The sequence below is a fragment of the Trichomycterus rosablanca genome, chromosome 6 (genome assembly GCF_030014385.1).
Source record: "Trichomycterus rosablanca isolate fTriRos1 chromosome 6, fTriRos1.hap1, whole genome shotgun sequence".
Classification (NCBI taxonomy): domain Eukaryota; kingdom Metazoa; phylum Chordata; class Actinopteri; order Siluriformes; family Trichomycteridae; genus Trichomycterus; species Trichomycterus rosablanca.
In genome coordinates this window covers 50,941,516-50,956,450 of record NC_085993.1, presented here as the reverse complement: position 1 = coordinate 50,956,450, position 14,935 = coordinate 50,941,516, and the positions used below count along the sequence as shown (strand labels likewise).

Sequence of the window (14,935 nt, the reverse complement as noted above, 5' to 3'; positions counted from 1 at the left end):
GGTCTTGCCTCAAAGCAAGAAGGTACTGGGTTCGATCCCCAGGCGGGGCGGGGCGGTCCGGGTCCTTTCTGTTTGGAGTTTGCATGCTCTGACACTGATTTGCCCTGTAGGTGAATGTGTGTGCGTGTGTGTCTGCTCTGCGATGGACCGGCGCCCTGTCCAGGGTGTGTGCCTTGCACCCATTGAAAAGCTGGGATAAGCTCCAGCACCCCCCCGACCCTGACTGGATAAGCGGTTAAGAAAGTGAGCGAGAGTGAGTGAGCATATTTGCATGCCAGCTACTTAGTCCACCAGTGAGCCAATATACAGCAGCCCAATTGCATATTGCACAGGTAGGGCCTTACTAATAAGCACTAGACATGATCTTCTCCTGGGATTGCTACCTTGCCATGGTGGAGAAGCTTGGAGAAGTTGGTGTACCCATCAACCCATGAACCTCAGAGTGATGCCATCTGGAGTCAGTATAAATGTCTAAATAAAAAGTCATCTTAAAAAACGAGACATTCCAGACAGGTTTATAAACCTGTACAGTTCTTTCAGTGTTTACTTCCTCTCCTCACCTTTTAATCAGTAGTTTGGGGTTGGGAAAGACGGGGGTCGTGAGACTTGACCAGTTTTTATTGAGAAGGAGGGGGGTTAAAAACCTTAAAAAGTCTTAAGAACCGACGCTCTACATCGTCTTCATTTAAACATTTCAGAAAGCTTGTGAAAGACGGTGATGAAGACTAAACTGTGGTAATTCGGTGTACAAGGCAGCACTGCGGCAAATGAGCTTCATCTACCCCCCCCCCCACAAACACCCCCCCCAGCATGCCGTGAGTCACAGCAAGCTGCTTTCTGAAAACATTCTCCAGTGACTTTTTGAAGAGCAGCACTTGCGCATTCAATAAATCACTACAAGAGAAAATTCATCAGTGTGAAAGGCTCATTAAAGATGATTACCCACAATTCCAGATTCTCCACCAAAGCCAAAATAATTTTTTCCCTTTTTCCGGAGCACTCGGAGAAATCTTCCTATTTCTACTGAATCCTGCTTTAAAGAATCGACTCCCTAAATGATTCCTTTGTTTCCAGAGGGAGACGCATTAGGTTGGTTCAGTGGTGGACTGAGTAGCTGGAGGACTGGCCACGACTATTTCCAAAAGTGCCTTTGTGCAGCTAATGCTTGCATCTTGTAGGTTATGACTCAGCAACCTATACAGGCCTTTATAATAAAGGACCGGTGACCAGTCCAATAAGGTACGGTAAGGTAGTCGACCAGTGTAGGGTCCTGCACTCCTTTAAAGAGCACTCTCACATGAGACGTTCTTGTTTTTTGGGCTTTAAGCAACCAAAACCATTAGCGAACACTATTCTTCTAACTTCTACATAAACCGATTCTTTTTTTTCTAATTCCTTTGTTCCCTTTTAGAAAGGCCAGAGGTAGCAGCATTAGGCTGATGTGTGTTGGTTCAGTGGTGGACTAAGTAGCTGGAGGACTGGCCACTTCTATTTCCAAAACTGCCTTTGTCCACCTTGTACATTATGACTTACCAACCTATACAGTGTACTGGCCTAAATTGGGCCTATATAATAAAAGACTGGCAACCAGTTTGATGCTGAGTCGTTTGACTAAAGCTCAGTCGGTAAGGTAGTCGGCCAGTGTAGCGTCCCACACGCCTTTAAATAGAGCTCTCTCTTCAGCTGTTATTGGCTTTTGCCATAAGCAACCCAATCCATTAGCAAACACTGATCGACTCCCTAACTGATTCATTTTTCTTTTTCTGAATCCTTTGTTTCCAAAAGAGGCAGCATTAGGCTGCTGTGTGTTGGTTCATTGGTGGACTGAGTAGCTGGAGGACTGGCCCCTACTATTTCCAAAACTGCCTGTTATGAAACTGTAGGTTATGACTCAGCAACCTATATAACGGCCTAAATCGGGCCTATATAATAATAGACCGGTGACCAGTCTGACAAGGTACGGTAAAGTAGTCGGCCAGTGTAGCGTCTCTCAAGCAGTTCCCGGCTTTTGATAAAGGCAACCAGATCCATTGGTTCAGTGGTGGACTGAGTAGCTGGAGGACTGGCCCAACTATTTCCAAACTGCCTTTGTCCACCATGTAGGTTACGACTCAGCAATCTATACAGTATAACTGCCTAAATCGAGCCTATATAATAAAATGACCAGTCCAAATCGTTTGACCAACGCTGAGTCGGTAAGGTAGTCGACCAGTGTAAGCGTCCTGCACTCCCTGAGCAACCCAATCCACTTGCAACCACTGATCTTCCTACTTCTACTGAATCCTGTTTTAAAGAATCGAATCCCTAACCTAAGAAGCATTGGGCTGCTGCGTGTTGGTTCATTGGTGGACTGAGTAGCTGGAGGACTGGCCACTACTATTTCCAAAACTGCCTCTCTCCACTTGTAGGTTATGACTCAGCAACCTATACAGTATAACGGCCTATAAAATAAAATGACCAGTCCAAATCGTTTGACCAAAGCTGAGTCGGTAAGGTAGTCGACCAGTGTAGCGTCCTGCACTAATTTAAATAGAGCTCTCTCTTGAGCTGTTCTCAACTTTGGCTTAAATCAACCCGATTCATTTTAAAGAATCAAATCCCTAAATGATTCCTTTGTTCACTATTTTAAACAGGCCAGAGGAAGACGCATTGGTCTGCTGTGTGTTGGTTCATTGGTGGACTGAGTAGCTGGAGGTAGTTGGTCAGAGTAGCGCCCTGCGCCCCTTGAGCCATTCCCGATCCATTAGCAACCATTGATCTTCGTACTTCTACTGAATCCTGTTTTAAAGAATCGAATCCCTAACCTAAGAAGCACTGGGCTGCTGTGTGGCTGTGTTGGTTCATTGGTGGACTGGAGAATAGAGCTGGAGGATTTCTCCACCTGCTTGATGCAAGGCTAATGATGTTGCATTTTACATTCGCATTTATTAAAAATTAATAATGAATTAAATCCACCTGAAGTAAACACAGTCAGGCTCAGTACTACAGAACCTAAAGTAACGAGGCTGTGCACCAAACATACCAGGAACAGTCCAAACATTTACAAAGTCTGATGGTAAGCAGCCGCCTCATCGAGTCCTCATCTCATCTAGCCTTGTTTGGTATTTGAGACGATGGAGCCACACACACACACACACACACACACACACACACACTGTTCAATGGCACTGGGTCTGATGAATTGAAACACCCCGGACAGGTCGGCAGTCCATCACAGGGCACACACACACACACACACTCAAGACCAATTTCCAGTATCTCCAGTTAACCTGACTGCATGTTTTTGGACTGTGGGAGTAAACCCAAGCAGACAGGCAGTCGAACCCAGGCCCTACTTGCTGTGAGGCAACAGCACTACCCAGAATCCACACAAGCTTTACATACACTCAGCTTGCTCTTCTGTTCAGAAATCATCAGGAACGACAGCGCGAGCCGTGAAAGCTTCGGTCGGCACAGTCGGTTCTTCTGACCGACGCCGAACTCATTTTTAACTCCCTGAAATAAGAGCTCGCATTGTCACTATTTTGGTTTTGAAAGGCCACCCTACACTGGCAGGCCTTGGCAGTCGGATGCTTCAGCCGAGAGGCATTTATAAAAGCGTACCTTCTAACAATGACATGGAGGAGGAGGACGAGGAGGAGGAGGAATTCCCTCACTGCTGCCAAACAGCTCAGGGAACATCAGTGCACTGCTATAAACAGCAAGGAGTTCTTTCTGTCTCACATACGCTATAAGGACAAAAGTATTGGGACACCCCTTATATACATAAAAACTAATACAAATACATAACATGTTAGCGGGGTGTAACAGTATAGTAAAAAAAAATGTAGTGTAAGTAACGGGGTGGGTGATACAAGAAGATGTACATGGCAGAATGTGCAAGTGGCAACATGGCACAGACTAAAACTGAACCTGAAAATAATAATAGTAAAAAGTAATAACAAATAGATGCTTATGAACAATATATACAAATATAGAAATACAAATATAAAGTATAATATCAGATATGGGTACGAATATATATATGTAGTAGCAATAGTATATATATATATAAACATGAGACAGGTCAACGACTGAGACTGATATATATACATATGTGTGTGTGTGCGTGTCAGTGTGTTTGTGTGTTTCACTGCGTGTGTGTTTCACTGTGTATTTTAGTGTGTGTGTGTGTGTGTTTCAGTGTACAGTATGTGTGTGTGTTTCACCGTGTGTTTGTGTGTGTGTTTCACTGTGTATTTTAGTGTGTGTATGTGTTTCACTGTGTATTTTAGTGTGTGTATGTGTTTCACTGTGTATTTTAGTGTGTGTGTGTGTTTCAGTGTGTATTTTAGTGTGTGTATGTGTTTCAGTGTGTATTTTAGTGTGTGTATGTGTTTCAGTGTGTATTTTAGTGTGTGTGTGTGTTTCAGTGTGTATTTTAGTGTGTGTATGTGTTTCAGTGTGTATTTTAGTGTGTGTGTGTGTTTCAGTGTGTGTGTGTTTGTGTGTTTCTGTGTGTGTGTGTTTCAGTGTGTATTTTAGTGTGTGTATGTGTTTCAGTGTGTATTTTAGTGTGTGTGTGTGTTTCAGTGTGTGTGTGTGTTTGTGTGTTTCTGTGTGTGTGTGTTTCAGTGTGTATTTTAGTGTGTGTATGTGTTTCAGTGTGTATTTTAGTGTGTGTATGTGTGTTTCAGTGTGTGTGTGTTTGTGTGTTTCTGTGTGTTTGTGTTTCAGTGTGTATTTTAGTGTGTGTGTGTGTGTGTGTTTCAGTGTGTATTTTAGTGTGTTTATGTGTTTCAGTGTGTATTTTAGTGTGTGTGTGTGCGTGTTTCAGTGTACAGTATGTGTGTGTGTGTGTGTTACTGTGTGTGTGTGTGTGTTTCACTGTGTGTGTGTGTGTTTCAGTGTACAGTATGTGTGTGTGTGTGTTACTGTGTGTGTGTGTGTTTCACTGTGTGTGTGTGTGTGTGTGTGTGTTTCAGTGTACAGTATGTGTGTGTGTGTTTCAGTGTACAGTATGTGTGTGTGTGTTTCAGTGTACAGTATGTGTGTGTGTGTTTCAGTGTACAGTATGTGTGTGTGTGTTTCAGTGTACAGTATGTGTGTGTGTGTGTGTGTGTTTCACTGTGTGTTTGTGTGTGTATGTTTCAGTGTGTGTGCGTTCGTGTTTCTGTGTGTGTGTTTCAGTGTGTATTTTAGTGTGTGTGTGTGTTTGTGTTTCTGTGTGTGTGTGTGAGTTTCAGTGTGTATTTTAGTGTGTGTGTGTGTTTGTGTTTCTGTGTGTGTGTGTGAGTTTCAGTGTGTATTTTAGTGTGTGTGTGTGTGTGTTTGTGTTTCTGTGTGTGTGTGTGAGTTTCAGTGTGTATTTTAGTGTGTGTGTGTGTTTGTGTTTCTGTGTGTGTGTGTGAGTTTCAGTGTGTATTTTAGTGTGTGTGTGTGTTTGTGTTTCTGTGTGTGTGTGTGAGTTTCAGTGTGTATTTTAGTGTGTGTGTGTGTTTGTGTTTCTGTGTGTGTGTTTGAGTTTCAGTGTGTATTTTAGTGTGTGTGTGTGTTTGTGTTTCTGTGTGTGTGTGTGTGAGTTTCAGTGTGTATTTTAGTGTGTGTGTATGTGTTTGTGTTTCTGTGTGTGTGTGTGAGTTTCAGTGTGTATTTTAGTGTGTGTGTGTGTTTGTGTTTCTGTGTGTGTGTGTGAGTTTCAGTGTGTATTTTAGTGTGTGTGTGTGTTTGTGTTTCTGTGTGTGTGTGTGAGTTTCAGTGTGTATTTTAGTGTGTGTGTGTGTTTGTGTTTCTGTGTGTGTGTGTGAGTTTCAGTGTGTATTTTAGTGTGTGTGTGTGTTTGTGTTTCTGTGTGTGTGTGTGAGTTTCAGTGTGTATTTTAGTGTGTGTGTGTGTTTGTGTTTCTATGTGTGTGTGTGAGTTTCAGTGTGTATTTTAGTGTGTGTGTGTGTTTGTGTTTCTGTGTGTGTGTGTGAGTTTCAGTGTGTATTTTAGTGTGTGTGTGTGTGTTTGTGTTTCTGTGTGTGTGTGTGAGTTTCAGTGTGTATTTTAGTGTGTGTGTGTGTTTGTGTTTCTGTGTGTGTGTGTGAGTTTCAGTGTGTATTTTAGTGTGTGTGTGTGTTTGTGTTTCTGTGTGTGTGTGTGTGAGTTTCAGTGTGTATTTTAGTGTGTGTGTGTGTTTGTGTTTCTGTGTGTGTGTGTGAGTTTTAGTGTGTATTTTAGTGTGTGTGTGTGTTTGTGTTTCTGTGTGTGTGTGTGAGTTTCAGTGTGTATTTTAGTGTGTGTGTGTGTTTGTGTTTCTGTGTGTGTGTGTGAGTTTCAGTGTGTATTTTAGTGTGTGTGTGTGTGTTTGTGTTTCTGTGTGTGTGTGTGAGTTTCAGTGTGTATTTTAGTGTGTGTGTGTGTTTGTGTTTCTGTGTGTGTGTGTGAGTTTCAGTGTGTATTTTAGTGTGTGTGTGTGTTTGTGTTTCTGTGTGTGTGTGTGAGTTTCAGTGTGTATTTTAGTGTGTGTGTGTGTTTGTGTTTCTGTGTGTGAGTTTTAGTGTGTATTTTAGTGTGTGTGTGTGTTTGTGTTTCTGTGTGTGTGTGTGTGAGCTTCAGTGTGTATTTTAGTGTGTGTGTGTGTTTGTGTTTCTGTGTGTGTGTGTGTGAGTTTCAGTGTGTATTTTAGTGTGTGTGTGTGTTTGTGTTTCTGTGTGTGTGTGTGTGAGTTTCAGTGTGTATTTTAGTGTGTGTGTGTGTTTGTGTTTCTGTGTGTGTGTGTGTGAGTTTCAGTGTGTATTTTAGTGTGTGTGTGTGTTTGTGTTTCTGTGTGTGTGTGTGTGAGTTTCAGTGTGTATTTTAGTGTGTGTGTGTGTTTGTGTTTCTGTGTGTGTGTGTGTGAGTTTCAGTGTGTATTTTAGTGTGTGTGTGTGTTTGTGTTTCTGTGTGTGTGTGTGTGTGAGTTTCAGTGTGTATTTTAGTGTGTGTGTGTGTTTGTGTTTCTGTGTGTGTGTGTGTGAGTTTCAGTGTGTATTTTAGTGTGTGTGTTTGTGTTTCTGTGTGTGTGTGTGAGTTTCAGTGTGTATTTTAGTGTGTGTGTATGTGTTTGTGTGTTACATAGTGTGTTTCACTCTGTGTTTGTGTGTTTCAGTGTGTGTGTGTGTTTGTGTGTTTTGGTGTGTGTGTGTTCCAATTAACCTTTGGACTGTGGAAGGACACAGGGAGAACATGCAAACTCCACACAGAGGACCTCTCCACCCGGGAATCAAACCCAAGACCTTCTTGCTGTGAGGTGACAGTGCTACCCACCGCCCCCTCATTATACATAATGTTAAGTGCTATTAAATATTTATGGATGATATTAAAATGTGAGCCTGGTGAACACAGCCAACCTGCACAGCCATAATAAACACCATAAACACCATAAACACCATAAACACCATAAACAACATAAACACCATAAACACCATAAACACCATAAAGAGCACAAACACGGTAACATTGCTCTCAGTACTCAGTTTAATAATCCACTAGGAAAAGAGAGGACAGAAAGCACTTTTGGCAGATGAAATAAAACGTAAAAATCCAGCACAATGATTCAGATGATTCTAGGAACACTGTACCAACTGTAAAGTATGAAGGTGGTGGCATCAAGATATGCCTACGCCCCCTGACACGTGTGCAGTATTCTCATATGGAGATCTGTATCACACACCGATCTCTATTATCCCCCGTCTCACTGTGCAGTGCCATCGATCAGCCAGCAGAGGTCGTAACTGCAGCAGTTATGAGGATTCTTTCCAGCATTTCCACACTCGGACGAGCCGATAATGGTCTATATAGGCACCTGACGTTCCTAGCGTGTGATAGCGTGTTTGGCACACATACAGAATTGACAAAACCCCAACGAGACTAGTTAGAGGGGGTGGGGACGCCGGCTACATGAGCAGCGCTTTACGACCCTCTGATATTTCAGATCTGGACGTGGTCTCGTGCTGTGGGGTCTAGACAGCAGCGTGCGCCAGTGACACTTCGATGCCCGCCGCTATTTCCTGAAAAGGAGGAACGCTGGGTAAAAAATAAACCCGAGTGGGTGAAAGCGGAGCAGCCTCGCTAATGCAGGCGTTACGTAAAGTCCAGCACTTAGCGTGGTACGAAGCTGAACCCGAGATAAAAATGTCGCTCATTAATCGCTCCTCAAGTGCGGAGGTCTTTCAGACTGGCAGGTACGAGCGTGGAATCAGACGGCGTGGGCAGACGGAGGTTTAGCCGCCCGCGGGTTGACGTCTGAGACTGAGAGCGCCGAGCTATAAGGAGCGTAAGAGCTGCAGGTAAAGAAAATAATAATAATAATAATAATGATAATAATTATTACCTGTCCCTTTGTTCCGGTCCACGAAGCAGTACTTCAGCTCGTAGTCACGCAGCAGATCATGAACCTCCTGTAAAACATGAGAGCGAGGGGGGTGAGTTAAAACAACTGCAGCCCTATAATCATTTATTAATCATTCGTTCATTTTACCACTGCTTAATCCTGGTCAGGGTCGCAGTGGGTGCAATTCACTGGCAGAAAGGTAACCTGACTGTATGTCTTTGTACTGTGAGAGGAAAACCGGAGCATCCAGAGGAAACCCACATGAACGTAGGAAGAACATGCAAACGCTACATAAAAAGGACCCTGACCGCTCCAGCTGGACCTCGAACCCTGGACCTTCTACCCACCGGAACTAAGTGTTGTTAACAGAAACGATATTGCGTAGTGTACGTTTCATTTAATAACAACCAGTAACACATGAAGGTTGCCCTTTGAAGGACTTTCTAAAGGGTAACTGACCAAAAACATTTTGAAATGAGCTTTCAGTGTGAACACTGAACGTTACTACACCCAAGCCACCATTGCATCTGGTTAGAATGTTTGGGATTTTGGCCTGGGCTATACCTAAACCCAATCTGGATCATATCTACACACCTAACACTTAACATGAAGATAAACTCGGTGAGTATGTTTGTTCTCTTGCACCTCCTCACCTTACAGATTCATGGAAAAGGACCTCTAATGATAAGTTTGTGTTTGGGTGATGGACCGGTCTCATCACTGTAATGACACCAACATGGTCATGACGAGCAGCAGCAATAAATACAGTTTAGAGTTACTGACCTCTTTATTAGGCACACAAACCCTGTTAGGCGTTTAGACCCTACCTAATTTACGGACCATGAAACGAGCCGTTCCCCGTCTAATAATACAGTTTGCTTTGTTGTTCGATGCTTAATGTTTGTGTGCCTCACGTTTACCGCTTAATCTGCACTAAGAGCCGCCCTAGCGTTCCTACGGCAATTCAGTTAGCAATCGGTTAGTCAAAACGTCCATGATGTGGAAGCGTAAAGTTTGTTTGGAAAACAAACAACCAATTCTACGGGGGGGTCAAAACACGGACGAGAATTTTCATATTTGAGACAGAACATGAAGCCTCGCACCGTCGCTCGATGTTCCAGGTTTACATTCAACTATTAAGGGAGCTGTGCTGTGTATCGTAGGTTCATTTATTCTATCATTTAATTTATAATTATACAACAGTTAGTTCCGACCTTACAATCTGATTGGTTGAGAAGCGTTCTAACCGTGCTGATATTGGTGATAACAGCACGGCCTTTTCACACCACAACTGTATTACTCCGCCGACACGTTGCCAGTAATGACAAACTTCATGCACACAAACGCGCACGCAGGCGACACCGACTTTATTCCCGATCGCGTTTTAAATCCGTTATCTGATATACAATCTAGCGCACTGTGTAGGAAACATAAATCCGCAATCTGATACACAATCTAGTGCACTATGTAGGAAACATTAATGTGTTTGTAATGCAAACAGTTAGCTTAATAGCCCAGTTAGCAGCTCCTAAGAGTTCTGTTATCACCCATAATCCTTTGGTGTGTGTGTGAGAGGTTTTTTATTTCTTTTTTTCCCTTTGGAGGTTCTTGACTTCTTCTTGTTGTTCTTACCTCCCTGAAATGAGTTTTTGCAACTTGGGATGTCTGCTTTGTAGTGTTAAACTTTATATTCGTTGTGGAACTACTTTTTTGGCGGAAGGTATTGTCAATATAAAAGCATATTTATTATGAAATTCAGGGCTTCTTTGATTTATTTTCTTTCTTTATTTTGTAAAAACTGTTGTATAAAAGCAATAGAACACTTAAGGTCGTGTATAATAACATCACGGCTGTGATTTGGTCGCAGGCATGAGCGATAACACACTCCCTCTCGTGTTCTATTGCTTAAGTGATGACTGGGCGGAACAGTGGGTAGCACTGTCACCTCACAGCAAGGAGGTCCCGGGTTCGATCCCCAGGTGGGGCGGTCCGGGTCCTTTCTGTGTGGAGTCTGCGTGGGTTTCCTCCCACAGTATTGATTTTAAGTGTGCAGAATAATAGGGGGTTCGAGTACTATATGGCAACCGCATGAAACACAACGCGCGTACGTTTATATCCGCCGCTCCTCAGTGTTGTTGCCCTGGGTGTAACAAACACCCCGTGTTATGTGGTGATTATAAAAAGGGGGCATTAAATTATAGCACGTCCTGACAGACGACTCGACTTTCACGCCAGCTGACGCATCACGCCCAGTGTGTGTGTGTGTGTGTGTGTGTGATGATATGATGATCAGGGTGATGACAGGGACTCCTGTTGCAGCTTTACTTCGAGTCCAGCACTTTTACACACAGTAAAGTTAAAGCCACGAGGCTTCAAGCTTCAATTAGCAAGCGTTTGCTCGTCTTCTGCAACCTTCTACACAACACACACACACACGCACACTACATACCACGTATTTTGACCTAAGGTCAAAAGTTTGCATACGCTTGTAAGAGCCATTTTATGACTGAATGTTTGTTTGTTTATTTATTATGATTCTAAGGTGATCGTCACGGCAAAACACACCAACGCACCAGAGCTGACATCTCAAACTTACTTAAATTCTAATCTCAGCTCTGCTACCAGCAGGCTGGGCACCTATACGGACAACGATTGGGCGATGATGGAGATCGGTGCGTGACTCTCCATACGTGAAACCGAGCCCCGTACGAACCCAACTGCTGCAGGTGAAAACAGACAGCCGGCTACTGCCTACGTGTCGGAGGGGGCGTGTGTCAGTCACGGCCCTTCTCGGTCAGAGTGGAGGTCAGCAACAGTAGAGAGAAAGCAAAATGTGATCGGGTAACTGGATATGACTACATTTGGAGCAAAATTGGGGGAAAACGCAAACGAAAAAAGAACTGAAAAAATCAGTTCGCGTCTCCAATTTACTAACACGTCTTTGTGCTGTGACACGAGGAGAAAATGCAAACTCCACACAGAAAGCACCCGGACTGCTACACCTGGGAATCGAACCCAGGACCTTCTTGCTGTGAGGCGACAGTGCTACCCACCAACCCACCTTTCCGCCCACGTGACTGAATGAAAGGACAGCATAAACAGTCACGTCCATCCCAACACACAATCAAACTTACTGTAGTTCGTCTCACCAATCCTCCTCGAGTGGAGCGGTCAGCGGTCAAAGATCCAACCAGAGTTGTGCCAAAAGCATGAAAACGGCTAATAAAAGTGGCTCAAGGGGGCGGATACGATCATTCTTAAATTATGTGGACACCCCTTCCTGAGTTGAGGTGTTTTTGCCATTGCTAACATGAGTATAAAATCAATTCTATTAAATACATGAAATGCTTTCAAACTCTTAGAAGACGGCTCGGTGGGTAGCACTGTCGCCTCACAGCAAGAAGGTCCTGGGTTCGATTCCCAGACGGTCCTTTCAGGAAGTCCGAGTCCTTTCTGTGTGGAGTTTGCATGTTCTCCCCGTGTCTGTGTGGGTTTCACAGTCCAAATACATGCAGTCAGGTTAAATGGAGATACCCAAGTCCCCCTAGATATGAGTGTGAGTGTGTGTGTGTGTGTGTGTGTGTTTGCCCTGTGATGGACTGGTGACCTGTCCAAGGTGTTTTCCACCTTTCGCCCTGTGAATCAGACCCACTGTGACCCTGATCATGGTTTGGTTTGACCCTTTCAATAAAGAGAAACAGGTCCTAACTTTACTGAACACTTCTGGGATGATTTGGAACGTCCACTGTGAGCCAGGTCTTTCCCTCACACCGTCCATCAAACGGAAAACGAGTTCATGGTCGGGTGTCCGCATACTTTTGGATACACAGTGTGCGTGTTCTTACAGGTGTATAAAAACTGTGGACATGTAAAACATGTAAATGAGAATCCACATGTAAATGCGCAGATCTTTATCAGCAGGACATAGACGCACATCACACACACCACACACACACACACACCACACACACACACCACACACACACCACACACACACACCACGGATGTTTTCCTGCTTCCTTTTAAATACACACACCGTACACAGCAGCCGTACTGACCACGTGATTGATCTACTGATTTTGATCCCCACCCTGGTTGAGGGGTGCAATATGTGTGCAATACTGACTGCATCTTTTCAACTGCACAAGGCGAGTTCATATGCGGATCAGCTTTGTGTACGGTAAGCCACACCCTGAACAACGCATTATCCCTCGACTGTGTGCAAGCGACATCAACCAGCCAGCAGGGGAGGAATTCCCATCTGGCTCCCACCCTGTATGAACAACAGCCAATCGTTGTTCATGTAGGTGCCCAGCCTGCCAGATGGCAGAGCCGATCAAATCTGCGAACGTTGGCGACACCTAGAGAGTCAACGGCACATAAAAACTGAGCAAAGTTCAACTTTAGGCAACTTTCCGCCTTAAAACACATCTAAAGACCCACCAAAGACCCTCTAAAAACGTTAAAAAAATCACCTCCTTTGGTGCCAACAGGGCTCCAGATGATTTGTGTTTACTGAGGAAGCTCTAGATGAATAATAGTGATTATAATTTTAGCCTCTATCGAGCAGCGCTAAGTCTTTTACCCCAGCCGGCGCCATCGGAACTCTTTACCTCTTCATAAAAGATTTAAACACATCCTGTACGGTTTGCACAGTTGGATCAGACACGCTCGCATTACTGTACACGTATAAGCAAATTCTTTTTCCGCGTGTCCCAGCTTCTTTGGAACACTGGGGTCAGAGCACAGGGTCAGTTATTGTACAATGCCCCAGGAGCTGAGAGGGTTAAGAGCCTTGCTCAAGGGCCCAACAGTGGCCAGGATTTAAACCCACAACCTTTCGATTGACAGCCCAAAGCCATACCCACTAGGCTCCCACTGTCCCTATTTTTTACTTTCATTTCAATAGCTGAAAAAAACATGAAAATTCCACAAACTGACCATTAACTCAATAATAAACAACAGAAAAGGAATAAATGATAATAAATGATCAGATGTTATTAATCCAAGTGTACCGGGGCTGAGAAAACCAGCAACTGTGCTCCAGTGTGTCTCCAGGACTGGAGCTAAAAATCAACTAAAGCCGTGCTTCCCAATTATTATTATTATTACTATTATTATTATTATTACTATTATTATTATTATATTCCTATTATTATTATTGTTATTATTATTATTATTACTATTATTATTATTATATTCCTATTATTATTATTGTTATTATTATTATTATTACTATTATTATTCTTATTATTACTATTATTATTATTACTATTATTATTATTACTATTATTATTATAATATTCATATTATTATTATTGTTATTATTATTATATTACAATTATTATTATTGTTATTGTTATTATTACTATTATTATCATTGTTGTTATTATATTACTATTATCATTATTGTTATCATTATTGTTGTTATTATTACTACTATATTATTATTATTATGACATATTATTATTTTTACTACTGTATTATTACTATTATTAATAATATTATTGTTATTATTACTATTATTAATATTATTATTACTATTATTTTTTATTATTAACCTTTATTTAACGAGAGAAGTCACATTGAGATTAAAAATCTCTTTTACAAGTGAGCCCTGGCCAAGACAACAATCAACAACATAAGGAGGATATATGTACATGTATACATCTAACAAGAACAAGCATATTGTTATTGTTGTTATTATTATTATTATTAATATTATTTGTTCTCATCTCAAAACTCCTGCCTGATTTTCCCTGTCTGTAATTTTATAACCCTGCCGTGTATGTAATGATCCTGTATTGTGTGTTTCAGTCACCATACGTTAACGATAAGAGATTATTTACAGTAGTGACAGGAAGTTTACATTTTGATAAATGAAATATCACTCTTTATTCTACTTCTGTTTGTTTGTTGTTGATTTTATGATCGGTTTGTGAAACTATAAAATGAAGCTTGTTCTTGTTTTTTTCCACTGACAATAACGGAACCAAAAAAAAAGAGAAACAAGATTTTTCTTCATTTCTCAATGGAAAACACGAACCCGACAGCAACAGCACAACAGGAGGCGAGTGAAACCGACTCGGCTTCAATCTTTCAAACAACAGAGCACGTTTTCACTTGTCTTTAAAATTCAGACGTCATGTTGAATAACCAAAAGCATCTAATCTCTCCTACATCAATTAAATCCTGCTAAATCTGTATAAAACTGGTATTTGGGTCAAAGAAATGATCACAGCAGGTCAGCAAGTCATCAAGATCAGACCAAAAATACTGAACACAGCATGGTAGTGCAGTCTAGTAACACTAAACACAGCCTGGAAACACTGGATGCATGAAAGCAAAGACTGGAAACACTGGATGTGAGGAGGCACACACTGGAAACACTGACTGTAGAATGGAAGCACACACTGGAAACACTGGGTGTATGGAAGCCCACACTGGAAACACTTGATGTATGCAAGCACACACTGGAAACACTGACTGTAGAATGAAAGCACACACTGGAAACACTGGGTGTATGGAAGCCCACACTGGAAACACTTGATGTATGCAAGCACACACTGGAAACACTGGGTGTATGGAAGCCCACACTGG

The 14,935-nt window shown here is 42.4% G+C and overlaps 1 protein-coding gene across 1 annotated transcript in view; it reads right to left on the bottom strand.

Moving 5' to 3' along the window:
• The window catches only part of raver2 (ribonucleoprotein, PTB-binding 2), a 76,945-nt gene that overhangs the window by 52,828 nt on the left and 9,182 nt on the right, over positions 1–14,935 (bottom strand). Inside the window, exon 2 of the mRNA XM_062998168.1 lies at positions 8,336–8,402. Coding sequence (XP_062854238.1) covers positions 8,336–8,402 — 67 coding nt within the window. The remainder of the gene's footprint in view (positions 1–8,335; positions 8,403–14,935) is intronic.